This window comes from Narcine bancroftii, chromosome 10 (assembly GCF_036971445.1).
Source record: "Narcine bancroftii isolate sNarBan1 chromosome 10, sNarBan1.hap1, whole genome shotgun sequence".
Classification (NCBI taxonomy): Eukaryota; Metazoa; Chordata; class Chondrichthyes; order Torpediniformes; family Narcinidae; genus Narcine; species Narcine bancroftii.
The window spans coordinates 73,734,870-73,758,340 of record NC_091478.1 but is presented as its reverse complement, the minus strand read 5'-3'; the positions used below and the strand labels follow the sequence as shown (position 1 = coordinate 73,758,340).

Genomic DNA, 23,471 nt, shown 5'->3' with positions numbered 1-23,471 from the left:
CACTGAACGAAAAGAGAGATCAACGCAGCTGAGAAAATAAACTCTTAATAAGGGAACGATAGCAATGTGTTACGTTACAGAACAAGTATTTCAGAGGTCTGGATTAATGATCTGAAAATAGAAACTCAAATCCCACAACAGCTGGGTAATTCAAACTCTATTAATTAAGTAATCTGTAATAAAATCATGGCATTGAGTAACAAAGATCACTAAACCACTGGGCTGTTCTAATATACTTCTGGGAAGGAATTCTGCTTTCCTTGCCCACTCTATCCTTACACAAATGTACACTATAAAGTATATTATTGTGGATGGCGTACAATTATTTGGCTGCAACAAATAAGAATTGTACTTGTGTAATTCTCTTTACACTAACCAATATGTGACTCCAGACCCAGAGTATTAGAGATCCTCCACCATCTTTATAGTTAAAGGAACAAAGACCCAAGGAAATAAGAGCAAAGTGCGAGGACAACCATTGCAATGTGGGTACAATTAAAGGGTGGGTCTTTGGCTACTTCCTGGTTTGACGACACGCCTCACCCTGAAATCATTGGTGGTGTTTGCAACAGCCGTCACTTCTCCAGACTTAGTGGGTGTGACTATGGTTCTCCCAGTGGTTAGTGGGAATTTCTTGGACCTTGCCACTGTGTCCAAATCATTCTTTCCTTACATCATGGGTAGACCTTGAAGTACAGCATTTGGCAATGATCTTGAGGCAAGAACTAGTCCTAGCCAGTTAAACCTATGTCGTTAGCCTGGACAGCCCAGGGCCCCTGAGGAGATCTTTGTTCGTAATTCATCGGTCTCGAGCAATTCCAAGGATTTTTATGGAATGCAAAAATGGAAACTGTTCACACTCTGCTCCAGCTCAGAAGGTTTCTGAGGGCAGTGTTGTAAACAGGCAGCTTTGTGTTTAGAACTAGCTGCTTGTGAGGCACATGAGGTCATTCTATCAAAAAAAATGACAGAGATTTTGCTGACATTCATATCAAATTATCTACTGGGGTAAGTGAGCTTACAAATATTCAGCCAAAGCAGCAGAATTGGCCCATCTTATGCAGTATCATTCCTAATGCACAATCTGGGGTGCATAAGGGGACTGTGATGCAAGTGTGAGCGAGATGCTCATTTCTAAATTGCATGAATCAAAGTATTCACACCCGACATCTGCAATTAATTAAGCGGTGAGCTGGGTGCTGTCTCCTTTGTTCTGAAATAACTGATGAAGAAGCTGCCATCTGGCTTCAGTTCAATCCATGGACAGCGTGATTTAGAGAAAAACAAATAGAACTGAGATGAAATGGGAAGTTCCCAATGTCAGTTGGAACAAGCCTTGCTTCATATTCACATCAGATGAGGTTTAATTCTCATACTGAATAGTTGTCTTTTTCTTAAATAACAATCTTGTGGCTATAAATTCTGGAAATTGGATTGAGGAGTTTCCCTCTGAATTGCCTGGCAGACCACTCATCAGATTTCAGATTTATTGTTAGAGTACATACATGACATCATATACAACCCTGAGATTCTTTTTCCTTTGGGCAAGGCAGAATTATCACTTATTGGTAGTGTAAAAAGACTATATACAATGTAAACAACTGACTGTAATGCAGAGAGGAAAGAAAACCATACAATAAAATGCAAAAGTGAGAGCCCTTAAATGAGTCCCTTACCCCTTTAACACAGAGATCCCCCTAAATTGGCGTGTCAATGACCCGTGTTTAAAGGTAGGTCAGGTTGGAATTTAGCAATCACACTTAACCAAGAAAACCCAGTTCAGTGCGATCTTTTACACAGCAACCCAGCATTACAGGTCAAAAGGAAGTGGGACATGCAGCATTACAGGGTCGATGTCCCGGGAAGGCAGGTAAGCCCTTTTACACAGGAGCCAATATGAAACACATCAGCTCTGATACTACCTACCTTGGCGGGTAAATACCGGGATGAAAATGACCCCCCCCACCCCCCCGTCCTGTGTTTGTCGCATTCACACAGGTAAGCGAAACACTAAAAAAGGTGGTTAATTATCGTCTTTCAAGGGCAGTGTAAAGGGGCCTCCTGATTGAGTTTGCTATTGAGGAGTCTGATGGTGGTGGGGTAACAGCTGTTCCTGAACCTGGTGATGAGAATCTTGTGGCACCTATAACCTCTTTCCTGATGATCCTGATCAGACCACTATACCAAAAACATCCAACAAACCAATGAGACTTATCCAGGCACTAGTTTCGGACATGACCATCCCACATCCAGCCCCTTCTAGCCCACAACATCAGGAGAACTCAAAAATAAAGTGGAAGAGCAGTGCCATTGGATAATTTTAATCATAGTCCTTTCAAATTCCTTCATCAAAATCTTTTAGTATTCATTTCCCCAGGCAATTGAGATGGCAAAAGTGGTAGACATGCAGCTGAGCCAGTCTAGACTTAAAAAGCCATGGTTAAAGATGATCAAGTAGACTTTCTACAGATTACCATATTTCAGCTGCTTCAAAGGTATTCCCTTCATCAGATAAGTTGTGAAGGTGTTTAATATTCAGGAGGGAAATACTCACAGGTAAAATGATAACTATAAAACTGGAACCAGTCATCCCATGAAAATCCACAAGAAGGTGATCATCATCTCCACTCTCTGTGGGCAGTCTGATAACATGTGCAGCGACCACAAACATCATAATTATGTCAACTAATTAGCACATTTAATTGTGATTAATACTTGGACTAAAGTGGATAAAGTTGATGAGCTCATTGTGGATGCATACAGTTATCAATGTCTCACACCAATCTCAAATCACTTTGCTGCTAACTTTCACCCCAGCTTCATCCCTTTCTTGGTTCGTCACTTTCTTGGTCTCTCTGTCTCCATTTCGGGAGACAAATTCTCTGCAGACATTTTCTACCAACTCATCAATTCCCAGCGTTACCCTGAATATGATCCAGTGATCATAGGGGGAATCAGCGGTGGAGAGAGTGAGCAATTTTAAGTTCTTGCGAGTCACGATCTAGGAGGCTCCTTCCTGGATCCAATGAACTAACGGCATCATGAAGAAAGCACATCAGAGCCTCCACTTCCTCAGGAGTTTGCCGAGGTTTGGAATGACATCGGAAATCCTGTAAAATTTCTGCAGATGTCCGGCATAAAGTGTGCTGACCGGCTGCATCACGGTCTGGTATGGGATCACCAATACCTCTGAGCGTAAAGCCCTGGAAAAAGTGATGGAAACAGCCCACAACATTACAGGCAAAACCCTTCCCACCATCCAGAACATCTACAGGGAACGCTGCTATCAATCACCACCCAACACACGGTCTGTTCTGCTGCTTCCATCAGGAAAGAGGTCTAGGTGCCACAAGACTCGCACCACCTGGTTCAGCAACAGCTGCTCCCCCTCCACCATCAGACTCCTCAACAACAAACTCAATCAGACACATTTAAGAACCTCTTACTTTTACACTTCATTTTTTTTCTCTCTGTGTTGCTTTATTTGTTTACATAATGTGCATTGTTTATAGTTTTTTTTTTGCATTACCAATAAATGGTATCTCTGTCTCACCAACAGGAAAAATAATCTCAGGATTGTATGAGATGTTATGAATGTACTCTGACAACAAATCTGAAATCAGAATCTGACCACTTCACACCCTGTCCTCTGTAAGGATTCTATTCCTTTTTCTCAATTCCTCCATCTCCATTGCACGATCTCCTAGGATGAGGTCTTCCATTCCAGAACATCCGATATTTCCTCCTCCAAAAAACGTGGATTCCCCTCTAATGCTTTCAACTCAACCCATACTCGCATTTCCTCTACTTCCCATGTGTCTGCCCTCGTGCCCGAGATCTAGCATTCCCCTGGTCTTCACCCACTACCCCACCAACCTCCACATCTAACATATATATCCTCCGCAATTTCCGCCACCTACAACATGATCCCACCACCTGACATGTCTTCCGCTCTTCTCTCGTCTATGCTTTCTGCGGGGACCACTCTCCCCGGGACTCCTTTGTCCACTCATCCCTTCACACGAATCATCCCTTCGGTACATACCCCTGCTGTATATGCTCCACTGCACCCAAACCTCCTCCCTCACCACCATTTAGGGCCCCAAACTGTTCTTTCAAATGTAGCAACACTTCACTTCTGGATCATCTGCTCCCATTGTGGCTTCCTCTATATCAGTGAGACCCGCCGCAGACTGGGAGATCATGTCATTGAGCACTTTTGCTCCGTTCATTGCAAACACCTCCCGGTGTCCAAACACCCTGTTGCTAACAAATGTACATTGTTGCTGCCTCATGCACCCATGATGAACTCATCAACTTTATCCACTTAAATTCAATTCCTCGCCCCATTCACATGCCAACATGTCTGTCCATGGCCTCATGGTCTACCAGACGGAGGGCACCTGCAAAATGGAGTAACAGCATCTAATATTCCATCTGGGCACTCACCAACCAGATGGCATTGACCGACTTCTCCAGTTTCCACTAGGTCCCTCCCCTGTCTCGCTCTCTCTTCTTCTATCCCTCTATCTCCTTTCCTCCGGCTCCTCACCCCCTTGCCTCTCCGTTCAGAGAGCTATCCCCTCCCCCTACCACTTCTCAGCTTTTTCCCTTCTGCCTTATCCAGTAGTGACCTCTTGCTTGTGGGCCTGTGCTCCTCCCCCTGCCTCCCTGCCCCCCTTCAACTTTTTTATTCAGGCAACTGATGAGGGACTCGGATCTGAAACATTGAAACCCTTTACTTCCTGTAAGATGCTGTGTGACCTGCTGAGTTTCTCCAGCAATTTTTTTTTTGTGTATTGCACTACAAACACAGCGTCTGCAGACTTTCCAGTTTTACTGATATGAAGGCTGTCCCAGATTACCCAACAATTTTTCTCCAACTGCAGGTTAAACCCAAAGTAGGGAAGATGTCATCATATATTAGACACATTTGTGACTTGGGCAGATCATCATGGTTTAAATACTTTGATCGTTGAATCCTTTGTCATTGTGACAACTCATTTTCATCCAGTGATTCCTCAAGCAAGTGTACATTTAAATTGGATTCTCCTAGTCATTTTATGGACAGATAAGGAAATGAAGACCAACAATAGGAATCAAAATCAGTTTTAATTAATGACATCTCATCTTGACAGCAGTTTTCACTATACACTTACGTTTGGAGTCTTGAAACATAATAACAGTATATTTCAGCCTCTTATGAATATCAGTGCCAAGGAAAATTGGCTTTTACTGGGAAGCCTCAGTTCTGATGTGTCTGCATTCAACAATGGGAAATCTGAATCGCTTTTGGAACTGGGATCAACACCTCACAGTTGGATGAGTTCAGTAGTACCTTGGGATTACCATGGACTCACATCATCGCTGACCTAGACCTATTTATTACAAATAGAAACTACTCTATTCAGCTGCTGTAATCATGTAATCAGTATTTGGAACTTTGACCACTGGCAAAGTACCAAGTTATGTGCTCACATTTCAGGGTTAAACCTTTCATTCAGTTGGATCTCCGCCAACAGTAAGCTCTTCCCAACAGTTGTTATCTCCAATTTCACAAGGCCTTCATTTCTATTCCCTGCTGGCAATGGGTTCAACCACACAGCGTTTGAGAGCCAAGAGGTTTGACACTTTGCTTCACTGGACTAAAATTAGGTAGTAAAGGTTAGAAATATTTAGCAGGGATGACAGCTTCTATGAAGAGAAAAGCAGTCAGTTTCATCTTGGAACTGGGAATGGATGATCATTCACAAATACATTTACCAGCTGATTGTTTGCTAGCCATATTTCCAAACCAAGAGGCATTATCTATACTATTGGGAGAAAAGGAAAGTCACTCTGTGGAGTGGTTCATTCAGAGGCCAAAGCAAAAATTAAAAGAACATCTGAAGCAGGTGAAGTTACAGATTTTTAAAAAAAGACAGAGCATCAGGATTCATTTTGGATAAATTCAGCAAAGACCCCACACAAACACAGCGGATCGACTACCAATGGCCACAAACTTACCTATTTAAAAGAAATGAACTGGGTAATACATTTATTTCTAACAGGAAGCATTGGTTCGGGTCTTGTTTCTATAGTTATTCACAGAACAAGTAAAGGCTTGTTGGGAAGGTAAAAAGGAAATAACATGTTAGAGAGGAGGTGAAAAACAGGCTTAAACAAAAAGGTCATGTACTTTCAGAAACACAGAGCAAAACCAGAATGTTTTCTATACTCTAAAGGAAAAACAGTACACTAAGGGGATTAAAAAATGCCCACATTTGTGATAAAGATTAAAATATAGAAAAAAAAGAACCCCACCAGGCAGCCAATTACATTTCATTTTGGGTTGCACTTGGTTATTATACTCTAACTACAGTAATTCATTTACCAATCCAATTGATTTCTGGGAGTAACACACAAGCATTTATTTGTTTCACTAATGCACTCGAGGAAAAGAGAGACATTAAGCAAATTGTTATTATGTTTTCCTAAGGCCTTGCCCTCATTCCCTCAAGAAAAGTTACAGAGACAGGGACACGTGAAAATATTGTTTTATGCAGGTTAAACCTGCTTGTATTCATTGCTCCCTTCTGAAAAGCCAGAATTGAGTTGACTGCCACAGCTCAACAAATAAATGTTCTAATTTTTACAAAACTTACTTCTGGGTTCAGAGGTGGCTGGAGGAGAGACAGCAGAGGGTCATGGTGGACAACTGTCTCTCAGGATGGAAGCCTGTGATGAGCGGAGTACCTCAAAGATCGGTGCTAGGTCCCCTGTTGTTCATAATTTGTATTAACGATTTGGATGATGGGGTGGTTAACTGGGTAATTAAATATGTAGACGATATGAAAATAGGGGGAGTGGTGGATAGTGAGGAAAGTTTTCAAGGATTACAGAGGAATTTGGTTTGTCTGGAGAGTTGGGCTGAAAGATGGCAGATGGAATTTAATGTTGAGGTGCTTCATTTTGGAAAAAATAATCAAAATAGGACATATGTAGTAAAGGGGAGGACATTGGGGAATGCACAAGAACAAAGAGATCTTGGAGTTATGGTGCAGCATTCCTTGAAGGTGGATTCGCATGTTGACAGAGTGGTTACGAAGGCATTTGATATGTTAGCCTTCATAAATCAAAACATAGAGTATAGAAGCTGGGAAGTGATGCTGCGACTATTTAAAGTGTTGGTGAGGCCAGGATTGGAGTATAGGAAGGATATAGATAAGGTGGAAAGGGTACAGAGAAGATTTTCAAGGATGTTGCCTGGCTTAAAATACCTAGAGTACAGAGAAATATTGAAGAAGTTAGGACTTTATTCATTGGAACATAGACAGTTGAGGGGGGATTTGATAGAGGTGTTTAAAATTATGAAGGGAATAGATAGACTAGTTGCAAGTAGACTCTTCCTCCTGAGATCAGGGGAGGTTGAAACAAGAGGACACAAGTTGAGGGTAAGGGGGCAAAATTTTAGGAGAAACATTAGAGGATGCTTCTTCACTCAGAGAGTGGGGGCTGAATGGAATAATTTTGCAGAGGAAATAATTGAGGCAGAGTCAATTCTTTCATTTAAGAGGAGGCTGGATATATACATGGATAAGGTGGGGTTAGAGGGTTATTGGCGGAGAATAGGCGGGTGGAGCTACCAGAGTTGTTTGAGTGAACTGGCGTGGACTTGTAGGGCCGAGATGGCCTGTTTCCATGCCATAAACTGTTTTATATATATATACATATATATTTATTACTGTTTTTAAATGACCATTGAAAAATGGACGTTATTTTCATGATTTTTTTAAAATTCAAGTGATAATTTGTATAACTATATATTGTATCTATTCTCATAATTATCTTTATAGTGGTTGGGGATAAGAGGGAGGGGAGGGTGGGTAAGGGGGAGGTGTTAATACCATGTAATCATTGTAATTTTCAAAGTTTATTGTATTGACTCTGTATAATTATAATTACATGAATGAAAACTTTAAATAAAATATTCAAGAAAAGTGATAATTTGTTGTCAAATATTGGATAGCCAATGTATGTCATGTATACGTTCATGTAATACTTTGTTGTAAAAGGCCAAGGGCACAATTTCAGTTCTTTTTAGATCAACACAGTGGTGTTCAATCAGTATCGGAGCCCAGGAGTTAAATGCTTGGGGCAAATATGAGATTATTATGTTCCTCAGGCAGTTATTTCAATGAGGACTGAGAGTATAAGTTATACATAACTTTAAGCCCCTTCTTTATGGAGGCTATCAATAAAAGGAAAGATTGGTAAACAATTGAGTTGAGTTTCTCTCCAGGAAGACTCAAATCAGCAGAGAAAGTACACAGGAGGATTACATCCAACCGGATGGCATTAACATCGATTTCTCCCATTTCCATCTGCACCCCCTGCCCACCTTCTTTCCCTATGTTTGCCTTCTTCTAGCTCTGTCTCACTTCCCCTTTCTCTCTGTCTCCTTTCGCCCCCCCCCCCCAGCTCCGTTTCCACAAATCCTCCCCATCCCCCAGTCAATTCTAACCTTTCCTCTCATGTATTCCACCCATATCCAATTAACACCTTTTGTCTGTTGGTCTGCATTCCTTCCCCTGCCAACTCTTCCCTTTTTTCCAACCTTTTAATTCAGGTGCCTGCCTGCTTTTTCCTCATTCCTTGAAGAAGGGCTCAGGCTTGAAACATCTGTTTTATATCTATATCTCCTCTGGACGTGGCAAAACCGGCTGAGTTCATCCAGCATTTATGTGTTTTTTTTTACTATGTCCAAAACTCTGAATATGTATTTAAAGCGTTCGATTACACTCATGGTTAAAGATTTGCTTCAATCAATTAAAATCAGCCATCTCCCCAGATCAAACTTTTACAATTCCACCCACCAACAGCATTGATTATAGAACCTCTTCAAATTCTGCTTAAAGTCATACACACAACCAAGAAAAACAGGCATCCAAAAGTAATTTCATATTGCGTGGGTTCTTACTCTCAGAGCAACTCTACACTCCAGCTGAATATCTTATATCAAGAACCACTGTGAAGTAAGGTTGCTGGATATGTGGACAGGGTATTTTATTTAATTCAACGCTTCTGTTCTCTGCAATCTTGAACAGGAATATTAGGAGTATCAAACATGCTTTGTGCTCAAAGAGTACCATTGGATAAATGCATGGTACTTTTCCAATTCCCTGATCACCTACTTAAATATACAATAATATTTTGAAGTTACCTAAATGGCATTATGATTGCACAAACTTTTTCAAAAGATGCTCACTTTTCAGTTAATGCAAGCTTTTGGCTCCAAACACATTCATTATTGATCTAATTTATACTTGGCAAAATACAGAGAGAAGAACATTTCCTCAGAAACTCGTTGGGGGGGGGAAAAAAAAATCTCATCAATGGGCAAAACTCTGAAAATATTGCTCCATAACAGTGTGTCCAATGTCCGTAAATCCCAGAATTGCCATCATATTGTGAGGCCACTCCAGGAATCCTTAATATATTGAGAAAGGACTTAGAGGTTAATTACAGTGGATTTGTAGTAAATTATCTTTAAATAACATATTTCACGTAGCTTGTGGAGTTCACAATCTAAATGTTGTTATAGGACATAGAATAATAGTCATTTTGATGGAGCTGGTGTAACAGCAGCAATGCCACTGGTGCAGACCCAGGAGAGTGGGGAGTGGAGACACAGCACTGCTCCAAGGGGTTCAACCGCCCGGTACTAATGCTGATGGTTCCGTACAGGCTATAAATGGCCTGTTGAAGGAGCCGATGGCGTTTGTAAGTAAAATCCTGCAACTGTGGAGATGGCAGCGCCTTGTGCTCGGCAGAGACCACGAAGGGATACAGACTCCAGGGAGCAAACGGGGCACCAAAATCAGGGGAGAACCCCCCCCCCCATTGAGAATGAAAAGTGGAGGATATGACCCCACAGGAAGGCGAGAAGGACAGCAGCCAGCGAGGGGCTCAATGGCTGAGGGACCCACTCGGGCTGCAGGTGGCTTGTAGTCTTGGCTTGTAGTCCTGGACCCACACAGGCTGCTGGAGACTGGCTCGTTGGAACCAGGTATTGGAACTGGCATTCAAGAGGGTGCTGAGGCCAAGAAGGGCTATCAAAGGCCTCAGGCATTGAAGGCTTCCAGAGTTTGAGTCTGGAACTTGAGTTGTCAATGGATTGAACAGGTGTCTGTGTGGCTGCAGAAGCTGTGGGAGGGCTGGAGGGGAATCCAATAACTCTGAAGGAACTCATATTTTTCAGATTTATTGCTCTCTTTTGTTTCTCTTCTTCTCGCATCGTACTGTAAAGAGCCCTGGACAACACTAACGGTGACTCTTTGCCTTATGGCAGGTAGAAGGCAATTTTGTGTAATATTATATGTTTTCTATGATAACATGGAAATAAAGGAGTCTTGAATCTTGAAAATTCATAATTTTGCAGAATTTACCTGAACTGGTACAATCCTGGCATTTGTATTGAATCTGGTTTCTTATTCATCATTCTTTTTTAGGAAACTTAAAGGAGCTGCAAGAGATTCTCTTTTAAATATTCCAAAATAATGCCCAATATACTAGATTATAATTAATAGTCATTTAATTTGCATCTGCATTCGTCAAGTATGGGAAGACATTTCTCTTTTTTGTATTCACTGTTTGTATCAAACACAGCATAGGCAGAATAATGTATTTAAAAAACCCACTGCACTGCTCCAAAATTACACTTTAAACCAATTCTCTGACAAACATTCATTCCTTTGTCACCCACCAGTGACACAACCAACTAAGGATTGAATTAAAGTATATGCCGGCATACAAGACAATATTGAATTTTAAAAATGTCACCCCAAAACCAGGGGCTGCCTTGATCGTCAAATATAAAATCCAAAACTTAATAGCGAAGACTCAATGTTGCACCCATGGGATCCATCCACCCTGTGTGACAGAGTATAGAGAAATGTTTTTGGGAGATAAATTGGAAAAGGTTTGTTATAGTTAAAACAGATCTTATTTAGAATACTGGAGCTCTGCCCCATGCTAGACATATCAGCTCAACAGCATTTTCAAGGGCTTTGGAGAGGGCTCAAGAGACTTCACTAATGGATTGTTATTTACAAAAGGCAACAGATGAAAGATCTTGTCGGAGTCACTTTCCGTCTGGAAGAGAGCTAGCTATTCTAAGAGGGTCATGGGTTTTGAAAGCAGAGAGAGTCAAACAGGCTTTCTCTCAGAGAGAGAGAGAGTGAGAGAGAGAGCGAGTGTTACAGCCAGCAGAAGCAGCTGGAACTGGAACAGGACAAGTTGGCAAGCTTATGGAAAGTCCGTTTAGAAGACAGCCTGGTCAAAGTCCTTGTGGTTCATGAAAGAGGAGAGGACTGGCTGTCTAATGCTTCACTTGGAATAAGAGAAACAAAATGGAATTCTGTGGTGACCTGAAAGAAAGAGGTTATTATCTGGAGAACCCTGAAGGGGGAAAGTTTTGTCAGCAAGACACTGAAGTGGCTGATGGAAGTACACCAGTTGTGGATGTCCTGGAATAACAAATCTCTCTCTGAAAACCGACAAGAACCTTCCTGAGCGGTAACCATTTACTTTTCAAGCACCAAAGCCTGGTGAACTTTATAAATGTTAAATTCTGTGCACAGTATAAGAATTGCCTGCAACCAGTGAACTTGGAGGAATGAGAAGTGAGATTGGACTGTGAACCAAAACACTTTTCTGAACTTACACACACACATTACATACACATGCGCTTAGAATTAGAAGGGGGTTGTTAGGTTAGTTAAGATAAGTTAAAGTTTGATTCAATTCTCATGTTTAAAGATAATTAAAAGCAACTTTTGTTTAGGTAGCCATTTGTCTTGGTGAATATTTATTGCTGCTGGGTCTTGGGGTCCTCTGGGCTCGAAACACCAGTCTGACTGACATTGGTTCTGTACAGGCTTTAAATGGCCTGTTAAAGGAGCCAACAGTGGTTTATTTTAAAAGATGTTCATAAAATTTAAACCTTTACTTGGTATTTGCTTTTAAAATATTGTGAATTAGTATATTAAATATGTCGAGCAGCATCACTCCACTGGTCAGCATTAAGTGCCAGACATAGGGCAATGTTAATCTACAATTTAGGTGGTCTTGTACACCAGCATATACAGTAACAGCTTCCATCCGAGAGATGTCAGTTTCAACATTTAAAACGTAGCACCAAGATTCTTGTCTTTCCCATTGTCATTTGCAGCAGGTATTACTCTACATTATCCTCTAGAGGAACATGCAAAATTTAACATAATAAATGCTATGGAACAATCTTTGATAAGAAATCCCAGTTTGCGACATTCTCTGCACAGTTGACTCAACAATGGTCATGCTACATTCAAATTCTGCAGGAAAGAGCAAATCAATCTCTCCCCATTTATAAATATTCCTTCCATTTCAATGCCAAGGAAAATGAAACTATAATTTTACTCTGGTACTCAAAAAAATCTCTGAGCCAATTGTATTACAAAGTTGCCAATAACAATGAAGGAAACGGGAAATGTAATTGTTTTCCAATTATACGTGGATTTTATATGCTCAACAAGTCAAAATGCTGACTAATCCTGTCACATGGTGACCCTTGTTAATTGTGATGAGCAAGATTTAATCACACTACTCATAGTTTAAACCATAAAATGTTATCCCTTAAATTTCCGTAGAATCTTTGAATCTGTAGCTTTGTTGTACTGCTATGGTCAGACACATTTCTCTTCACTTTATGGGCAGGAATGTATATTGCTGGAATAAAATTAAATCAGCAAATTCAATCCAGCCTGATCTAAATTTGGACCAAGTCATACATTTATGCTGTTAGTTTTGGTATTAAAATGTTATTTATACGGATTCCTAACCTCTGCAAAGTTTGTTAATTCTGATAGAAAACCACATTTTTGGGCTTCTTGTTGCAAGGCCCTTGTGATTCAAGAAATGTAGACATTGCTGGTTGAATTTCTCACTGCTGATGGTACACTCATCAGCCAGCCTTTAAGGCGCAAGCTCGATTACTGGTTGAATTTCTCACTGCTGACGGTACACTCATCAGCCAGCCTTTAAGGCGCAAGCTCATTACTATTTTCCAGCCGATAAAGCTTTTCACTTCACTGTGACTGGAGGGCAAAGGGAGTTTACTGACAAGCAACGTCAAGGGGCTAGTATGTACGCTGACAATGAACTTCAACTGTTTGGATAATATAGTAAAAATTCCCAGAATCCAGCACCTATGACAACGAACTTGAACTGTTTGGATAATATATTAAAACCCCCCAGTATCCAGCACCTATTTCAATGAACTTGAACTGTTTGGATAATATATTAACCCCCCCCCCCACCCCCACCCCCCCACAGTATCCAGCACCTATGGGGATTGGTAGATGCCGGAGAAATGGATTTTCAAGTTGCTTGAGATTGCATGTTGCATGATTGGCAAACTAACTGCTAGGGTGCACCAATTTTAAACTTTTGTGTTTTCACCTATTTATTCTCCAATTGTCTGAGGCTGTTGGTTGCTTCAATTCTAGATAATGGTGATTTCACTATATTAATAGTTTAGGGTAAGAGTTAATTTTTCTCCCACCCCCAGCAAAAAAAAAGACAAAAATTAATCCAACGTGCAGGGTATTTTTCACTATTGAATCATGCCAGCAATGGGAATGTCTTTTACAAATGGAAACATACCATATTGTGTTTTAGGATTCTCTGTACCACAGGTGTGAATACTTCAATGACAACCATCGATCGAGGCCGTTCTCTGCAGTGCTGCAGAAGAAAATACCATCAACACTTGTTCTGCATGAAGCATTTCACAAGAATTATGTATCACAGAGGCCATTTACTCATACATTCATCTGACTCATTAAGGTGCTAAATTAGTCCACCCCCCTCATTAATATTTCCATTTTTCCAATATGACAATTTATCTTCTGAACATTTCCTTAAAATCCATTTCCACGACTCTGAATTCCAGATCTTAACAATCTGATGTGTTAAAAATAAATCTTCTCCACCAATTCATTAGTATCAGAATTCCTTGGGTTCCAACAATCCTGTTAAACAATTCTGCACAGTTAATGGCTTCTCTCCTGATTTACTCATTCAAAAGATTCATAAATTCAAATTAAACTCCTTAATTCCCCCTTTAATTTCTGCTTTGAGAAAAAAATTCCAGATTCTCCTGTCAGGACTGGGCCTAGTTTTACAGTCGGAACTTTCAAAAGAATCTCTCAAGTTTCCTATAGCAGGACGCAAAACTTGTGTCTTGCATTAGACCCCAGCATTTGCAGACTTTCCTCTTTAGCTCACGTGTCCTATGATTAGTTAGTACCGCAGATTTGCAATGTAGTGGATATTTTCAGGGCATTTACTTTAGTTCACAGCTGAACTTTTTATGATTTACTGAAGAATGATCAATTACAAATACATATGAATTAAATGGTGGCGCGCAGGAACTGTTCTAATCTCTCTCAATTCTGGGGGCACGTACAAACATACAAAAAAAATGAACAATAAATACCTTGCAGAAAAACTCGCAGAGATCTGGAGGGGGATGGTTGTTTTCTAGCAAAGGTGCTATTGCCTGAAGAGAGAAGTAAAACATTCCAAGTAATCCATCTTCTTACTTTTGTGTACATGATGTTGTTCCAGGGTTAAAGAGTTAGATAACTCACGGTTGACCTATTGCTGAATTAAATTTCCAAACCAGCTTCCTCCTAAAATTGTGCACTTAGCTGTATTGATTATTAGTGTTGTAAATCTACTGGAGGCGGTATCTCAAGAAAGTAGCCTCCATCATCAAGGACCCTCCCCACCCAGGCCATTCCCTGTTCTCACTGCCTCCATCAGGAAGGAGGTGCAGGACCCTGAGGATGAACACCCAATGGTGCAAAGACAGCTTTGTCCACTCTGCATCAGATTTCTGAATGGATAATGAACCACAGACATTACCTCACTCTTCTCACTAATTTATTTATTTTAAAAAATAATTTATCGCAATTTTGCATCTGTGATGCTGCTATAATATAATAAATTTTATGACACATGCTCATGACAATACATTCCGATTGTGTATCCTTCAGGTAAGACAAGGTTGTGGGGAGAGGGGGTGAAGGAGGGAGGGAAGGGAGGCGGGAAAAGGGGAGAAAATGACACAGTGTATATTCAAGAAGGAAATGTTTGTGTGTATTTTGGCCAGTATGGTTCATAGTGTGAAAAATAAAAAATTTAAAAAAAAATTAATCATGATTCTTATACATGAATTTTGAGTCCAAGTCACCCCACAGGAGTGGCCTATTGGTCGTTACTCCCTAACATTTTCAAGCACCTTTGGTCGCTTACAACCTGGTGAACTGTGGCTCATACTTGCAGTTCGACTGCATCCATAGCCATGAGCGAACCAGGCTGCCAGCTTGATCTGAAGCATGATGGGACTGCTCAGCTGAACTTATTTTTGTTCATGCACAGGACTAGGGCGCTTTAGCCTCGACTGCACATTCCTGATTCACATCAGAGAGGCGGTGCTTCCTGAGCACCATTTCCTGTGGTGAAACATCTTTTCAACTACTGATAGTTAATGAATTCCTGACTGTTGACCTGGTGACCATGAGGAAATGATGATGCTTTAGCAAATGAGGACGATGTGTGACCTGGAAGAAAAAGGCAGGAGAAGTGTGCGTCATCTGTAAAATGCTCTGTAATTATGTGCTTATGGTCATCCAACAGAATCTTCCATATCTGCAACCCCTCCTATATAAAAGACATGGATAGTAAGTGGATGGGAACACCACCAATTTCAGCTTCCTTCCACCATTCTTACTTGACCATATGTTGCCCATCCTTCATCAATGCTTGGTCGAGATCAGCGGTTCTCAACCTATTTCTTTGCACTCACATACCACTTTAAGTCATCCCTATGCCATAGGTGCTCTGTGATTAGCAAGGGATTGCTTAAGGTGGTATGTGGGTGGAAAGAAAAAGTTTGAAAACCACTGATTTAATCATCCCTCATTGACTCATTATGTGCATGGTTTCACAACTCCAAAGGAAATGGGCCAATGACAATTATTCTCAAGCAAAATATTCCAGTAACAATTGGGTCTAGAGCAGTGGTTCTCAACACCTTCCCTTCCCACCCACATCCCACCTTAAGCAATCCCTTACTAATCACAGAGCATCGATGGCATAGGGATGACTTAAAATGGTATGTGAGTGGGAAGAAAAAGGTTGAGAATCCCTGGACTAGATCCTCAACCCCCTAACACTCAGTACCACAGGATAATACTCGACTAAAATACTCAATATCTATTTGAGTCTGCAGCAATTCAAGAAAGGTGCTCATTACCATCTTCACAAGATTAACTGGAGATGGGCAACACATGGAGATGGGCAACACATGGAGATGGGCAACACATGGAGATGGGCAACACATGGAGATGGACAACACATGGAGATGGGCAACACATGGAGATGGGCAACACATGGAGATGGGCAACACATGGAGATGGGCAACACATGGAGATGGGCAACACATGGAGATGGGCAACACATGGAGATGGGCAACACAACACATGGACATGGGCAATACATGCCAGTCATGATGTCCAACTCCTGAAAATGAATAACAAAAAGTTCCCATGAATCTGCCTCCTTATCCTTACAGATGGTTTCTGTGTCCCAGTGTTCAGTGATTCTACTGCAGCAAGGCCTGTTTCTTTTCTGCAGTTACGAATGGAAATGAACACTGCGTCATCATCGACATCTCCTTTTCTGAACTTATGAGAAGGAAACTCATTGAAGAAACAGCTGAAGGTGGCAACACCTCAGTCCGTTTAGTTCCCCAAATTATTATTGGTGTTGTCTAAAAGTAAACTAGAAATGAGAAATATTTAACAGGAATATGGAGATGAACAGGACAAATGCCAATTTCAATCATTCCTATTGCAGTTATATATTAAATTTAGACACATAGCATAGCAACAAGCCCTTCCAGCTCACGAGCTCATTACCCACAACGTCTGTACGTTTTTGAAGGGTGGGAGGACACCAGAGCAGCTGGAGGAAACCCATGCAGATACTGGGAGAACTTAAAAACTCCTTACAGACAGCGCGGGATTGGAACCCCGGTCGCTGGCACTGCAACAGCGTTGCGCTAACCGCTATGTTAACCGCGCCGCCCAAATCCCAACATTTACCCTGTGAAATTATCTTCAAGTTTGCATTATAATAATTAACCCTTAAAACTACACAAACACCATGTGAAAATAAAATCTCAAACTTCAGAAAAGAAGTCATTTTTAAAGTCGATTGAGGTTGATTTCAGGCAAAATTAGTAAATTCAAGAGTGTCACAAGTTGTTTTGTAGCTGGTGCAGTATTTCTGTGTCTGATGCCACGTGAATGAGATTGAAAAGCACTCAGTTACAGATTGAACAATTTGGAAAATTTAATTATGAGATTACTTACACCTGCCTTATTCTCCTAATGGCTCCCTCCTGTCAGACACAAACCTGGATGAATCACTATTTACTGCAATAATACTTTTGGGAAAACAAAGCGATCATCTTGGGGCCCCTATTGCAAACTGTGCATCAGGCACCATCAGTTCTCACCCTCCCTGGACAGTTTCAGGTGACAGCAGACTTGGCTGCGAAGTGTCCCCTTTGATTCCAAGCTGAGTTTCTCAGCCCACTTATTTCCCACGACAAAGACTGCCTCCACCACTGTCAAAATTCAATTTTCTGTACACTTTTAAACAGCATGCATTGATAAAAGTTTCTGATGGTTAAGAAAAATTTGGATAGGTACATGGATGGGAGGAGTATGGGGGTGGGGGCTTATGGACAAGGTGCAGGTCAGTGGGACGAAGGAGAATAATAGTTTGGCACAGACTAGAAGGGCTGAAGAGCCTGTTTTCTGAGCTGTATGATTCCAAACAATCAGAGTTCTTGCCAGCTTCAACAGTTCTTGCCAAGCCAAACAGTCATATTTAGTCACAATCTAAGGCCTTTCCAAACATTTGGTCAGCTGGAGTTGATCTGGATTACCAAAGATGAAAACGCCATCTGACCCTTCACTCCAATTCTGAATTCGCCAGATGGTATTTCCAGATAAGTTGAGTCTTCACTTGGGAGCCAATAGGGGCTGTTAATGGCTGCAAATTCTGGGCAACAGAGTTTTGCTTGGGGCTGCCATCTAAATAGATGGAGATGTCCTGAAGAACCATCTGCGCATTGACTAATTTTGAAAAAAAAAATTAGGTCCTTTAAATGTGGAAAACCCTTTTGGATTAAAGGGACATTTAGCATTTCCCCTGATCATCAAATATAATGAGAGGTCATTCAAAAGACTTTTAGATAGGCACTTGATATAAGAAAAATAGAGGGTTATGGTTGTGGTTGGATAAAATTAGATTGTTGTGGAGTCGGTTTATATAGGTCAGAATTATATTGTGGGCTACTGTGCTGTTGAAAAAAACCCAAAATGATACGACAAAAACATTAGATTTCGCAACAGGACACCCATTCTGAAAGAGGCACAGATTAACTTCAAGTACTCTGGTATTGGCCACTGGCATCCTGTGAAAAAAGTGCTGCTGTCCACTCTACTTGTGCCTTGGTTAATCTTATACACCTCTATTAAGCTGCCTCCCATTCCATTGCTCCAAAGAGAAAAGCCCGAGCCTGCTCAATGTTGCCTCAGAAGACACGTTCTCTAATCTAGATGGCATCCTGGTAAATTGCCTCTGCACCCTCTCTAAAGCTTCCACATCCTTCCTGTAATAAAGCAACCAGAACTGAACACAATACTCCGTGTGTTCTAATCAGAATCTTACAGAGCTACACAGCTACAACATTGCTTCACTGCTCCTAATGTCAATCTCTCATCAAATGAAGGCTAGCACACCACAAGCCTTCTCAACCACCCAATCAACTTGCGCAGCAACCTTGGACCCAAAGATCCCTCTGGTCCTCAACACTCCTTAGAATTCTCCCATTCACTATGTATTCCACCTTCAAGTTTGATCTTCCAAAGTGCATTTTTTCTGGATTGATCTAAATCCCAACTCTACATCCTGTCTACATCCCCTTGTAACCTACGGTAACCATTTAGATAAAACAACTATCCATAACACCTCCAACCATCAAGTTGTCTGCAAATTTACTAATCCACCCCTCCACTTCCTCTTCCAAGTCATTGATAAAAATGATAAAGAACAGGGATCACAGAACAGATCCCTGCAGAACAGCACTGGTCACCGAACTCCGGGCAGAATACACTCCATCTTCTACCAATTTCTGCCTTCTGTCAACTTGACTTTTAATCAATATCTTTAATTGTTTTGAATTCCTTAAAATAGTAACCAGACACTTGGGAGGAATGGTGCATTGTCCAACGTATCCTGTTGTCAAATCATTGCTTTTATTAAGTATGGTCTTCTTGAGAGAGAAATTTTTTTAAGACTTAAGTAAAAACAAAGTTTGGCTGTGTCAAAGGTTTCTGCAACAGCTTGTACTTTATCTACACACTATAACAGTGATAGATACAGACTTACCACAATGATGTTTTCATGCTCCTGGGTTGTTAGCTTAAGGTTCTGTAAAGAGAAACAAAAATAAATTTTAAAAACCTTGGTGACAGAGACAGGGAAGGAGGGGAGGAGAACATAAGAAATAGGAGCAAGACAAGGACATCTGGCCCATTGAGCCTTCTCCTCTATTTAAAAGATCATGGCTGATCAGGCTGTGGACTCAACTCCCCCAAATGGCTTCTTTCCCATCACCTTTAATTCTCCAACCATGCAAAAATATATCCAGCTGCGTCTTAAGTATATTTTGTGAAGCAGCCTCAACGGCTTCCTTGGGCAGAGGATTTCACAGATTAACCACTCTCTGAGAAAAAGCAGTCCCAAATCATGTCCATCCTAAATCATCTCCCCTGAATTCTAGTTTCACCTACCAGTGGAGCCAAATTTCCTGCCACTAATTATTAATCCCTTTCATAATTTATTTTTAATATCCCCTCTCATACTTCTGATTTCCATGAGTAGAGACCCAGCAACCCAATCATTCTCTTCTTAACCTGACCTCCTCATTCTGCGAACCTCCTCTATGCCATCTCCAAAGCTGTGATCTCATCAGTACCCTGGTGGCAGCAAAGCTTCTCTCTATCCAGTGGCATCACTAGGATTGGTGTCACTGTTTTCCAACCCCCCCACCCCCCCTGCCCCATGGACTGAGTATACAAGTGCACCGAGTGTAGAAGAAACAGGTGTGTGTTCCTTGTACCTCTGAGGTGGCAGTGGTGCTGAGCTTGGGGGCAGAGGGTGGGGGAGGGGGGGAAGAGAAAGGCACAGGACCGGAGCACATTAGAAGGTTCAAAAAGTTAATTAACAAAGAGTTAGCTTTGTAGGCATATAAGACATGTAAGACGGGCTTACAAAAACTGTTTTTGTTGTTATAACTAACTACAGGAATATTTTTATTAAAAAAATACATTTCTGTTGAAACACTGCACAATCATTTTACAGACAGTCATTTTGGTGTCACCCAGTGTGGTCCGCACCCACCGAGTGATGTCAGTGCCTCTATCAGTAGGTGCTTTTAAGCTGCAGCACCCGGGTAGCCCTCCTGGGACCCAGGAGTGATTAGTGAGACAAAGGTGCCTCCAGCACCTTTTAAGCTGAGGGGGGATAGCCCCAGTAAATCACCAAACAGGTGATTTAAGGGGGATCCCGACCCCACGATGATGCGGTAAGTGACGTGTCATGCAAACTAATCTCCCCCGTCCCCCCCCAGCTGTCAGTCTCTGTGCTCCCTCCAACCCACGGCATTTGACCTCTCTGCCCCTGTGGTAGCTGACCCCTCTGCCCCCGCGGCAGCGACCCCTCTCCCCTCTCTCTCATGGCAGCGACCTCTTTCTCGCTGATCGTGGCACCCCCCCCCCCCACTTCCCACCGGTGAGATGGACCTCTCCCCCATGACAGCGACCTCACTCCACCCCCCCCACCTCGATTGTAGCTTCCATCTCTCCCTTTCGTGGGAGTGACCTCTCACCCCCCCAACTTCTCCACCCCAGACCCTGGCAGCATCCCCTCTCCCCCCCCCCCTCGATCCCCACAGACACTGCAGCCAGGGTTTCCCTGTGACACCAGAGCTTAAGTAAGTGGACCGGGCATTTTGCTGTTCAAGCCACCTGTTGACGCGACCTGGGTAAGTTTAACTGGGTTTCCTGACTACCTCCGAGGTAGCGCAGGGACCTGATTGACTTTGGATGATACTGACTGGATCTGACCCTTTCCAGCTGCTTTGTCAGTAGGGAACTAACTGGGCAAGTTAACCCCATTTTACGGCAGTTTGAAAGACCTAATGAGATTTATTTGTGTGTGAGAGTGAGTGAGTGAGTGAGAGAGGTCAATATCCTTTTACAGAGAACAAATTGTAGCACAAGTTAAAAAATGTATGGACCCTTCAGATTTCTTCCTTCCAATCCATAATAGCAACATAATGATGGTGACAGCACTTGGACACCTGAGGCACAATTCTCTGGCTTAAAATTCTAACTGTGAAGTTATGGCCTGCTGCTCTGCAGTTGGACAAAACACATAAAATATTAGAATGATCTTTACCTCCTAGTGGGAGAAATTGGCCAATGTAGTCAGTGAATAAGTACCACAAAAATATGGGAAATATCTGTCAACGTATCACCACTTTGATAATTGGGATACCGTTACAAAAGATGCATTTTGCATTTAAAATATATATGCTGCATTAATTTGCAACTCATCCCCCTTCTCCCAAAAGAACATCAAAAGAAGAACGGAGCTTCCTGTGAAGTGAAGGTGCACATAACATAAACAGAGAAACAAAGTAAACAACGTATTGATAAAAGTCAATATATCATCTTTGTGGCACAAAATCAATGCTAATATGGCCCAGCTTAGGGTAAACCTTTATTAAATTTAAAAATACAGCACAATTACAGGCTCCTCTGACCTACAAGCCCTGCTGCTCAAATACCCCAATTAACCTACAACCCCCACTACTTTTGGAAGGGTGGAAGGAAACTGCAGCACCTGCAGGAAACCCACAATCCTGTCAAATTGTACCAGTGCATCATAAAGTAAGGATGACTATCATTTTTATTATGTTGGCATGTTTTGGTAGCAGTTAGTGCAACACTATTACAGCGGCAGTGACCCAGGTTTGAATCTGCCACTGTCCGTAAGGAGTTTGTATGTTCTCCCCTTGACCACCTGGGTGTCCTCTGGGTGCTCCGGTTTCCTGCCACGTTCCAAAGACATACAAGGTTGGTAGATTAATTGGTCTCATGGGTGTAATTGGGTAGTACGGAGTTCATGGTCTGGAAGGGCCTGTTACCATGCTATATCTCTTCGTTAAATATAAACATTTTGAGGTTTCAAAAGTATTGTTTTGTGTCAGATCTGAGATCTTGATCATCAGATATATTTTACACCAGTTATTTTCAAATGGTGCATTTCACCACTGACGCCTGTCTTCATCAAGAGATGGCTCCCATGATCTAAGTTGTGTTCCCTATTCTCCAATGTTTTGTGGTGAACCTATAGAGTTATGGTGTGGTGCTCTGGAAGCAAGTTGGAGGAGTGTAAGGCTGATCAACTTGTCAAGTTTCGGTGAATGTACCCTTAATATCTTGAAGCTTTGTCTCAAACCACGTGCACATCTGCCAACCGCAGCTCAATTATTGAAGTTTGGTGATCTTAGTTCTGGAGAGCAGTTGCAGTGAGTTGAACAGTTTTCTATTAGTTTTGAAGATTACTTTTACTCCCACAGAATTTTGCTGAAGGTTAACATGAAATACAATAAAATGGTGATAAGGATTGTGGTAAGTATTGGGATAACAGTACAAGGGCAGACTAGTGGAGCTGGTAGAGGTGCCACTGCCAGCTTCAGCCACCTGGGTTCAATCCTGATCAGCACTGCTATCTGTGTGGACTTGGCATTTTCTTCCTGTGATTACTTGGGTTTGCTGCAGGTACTCTCCCACAGCCCAAAGACGTGCAGGTTGGTAGATTAATTTGGCCCTCGTGTATGGGTGACTAAGATGGAATCCAGGCCGAGAATGTGGGGAGAATTGGTGGAATGATTTGGTGACTTTATAAGTGTAAAGGGATGCTTAAAGGTTAGCCTAGACTTGGTGGGCTGAAAAATGATAAGAAGACAAAACTACTTGATCCGGTGTGTAAAAGTAGATGACATGTTTTTCTTGTTTATTTTTCCTTGTGTGAAGACTTTGTTTTATGGTTTTATTGTACTGTATATGTTGAATATTTATTGGTTTTGGAGGGGGATGGGAAGGGGGAAGGGAGGGTTGGGGGGAAAAAAGGGAGAAAATGCCACTGGGCATATTTAATGAGAAACATTTGTATATATTTTGGTTGATATGGCTCACAGTGTGAAAAATTAAAATAATTATATAAAAAAAAAGACTTGG

General features: G+C 41.6%; 1 protein-coding gene across 7 annotated transcripts in view; it reads right to left on the bottom strand.

The window, feature by feature from the left end:
• cmip (c-Maf inducing protein) overlaps nt 1–23,471 on the bottom strand; it is a 260,745-nt gene that overhangs the window by 64,060 nt on the left and 173,214 nt on the right. For all 7 annotated transcript variants that reach the window (XM_069901342.1, XM_069901343.1, XM_069901346.1 and 4 more), the window contains 3 exons: nt 19,552–19,593; nt 14,519–14,581; nt 13,684–13,764 (listed from right to left, as the gene is read on the bottom strand). In XM_069901342.1, the coding sequence (XP_069757443.1) occupies nt 13,684–13,764; nt 14,519–14,581; nt 19,552–19,593 (186 nt within the window). The remainder of the gene's footprint in view (nt 1–13,683; nt 13,765–14,518; nt 14,582–19,551; nt 19,594–23,471) is intronic.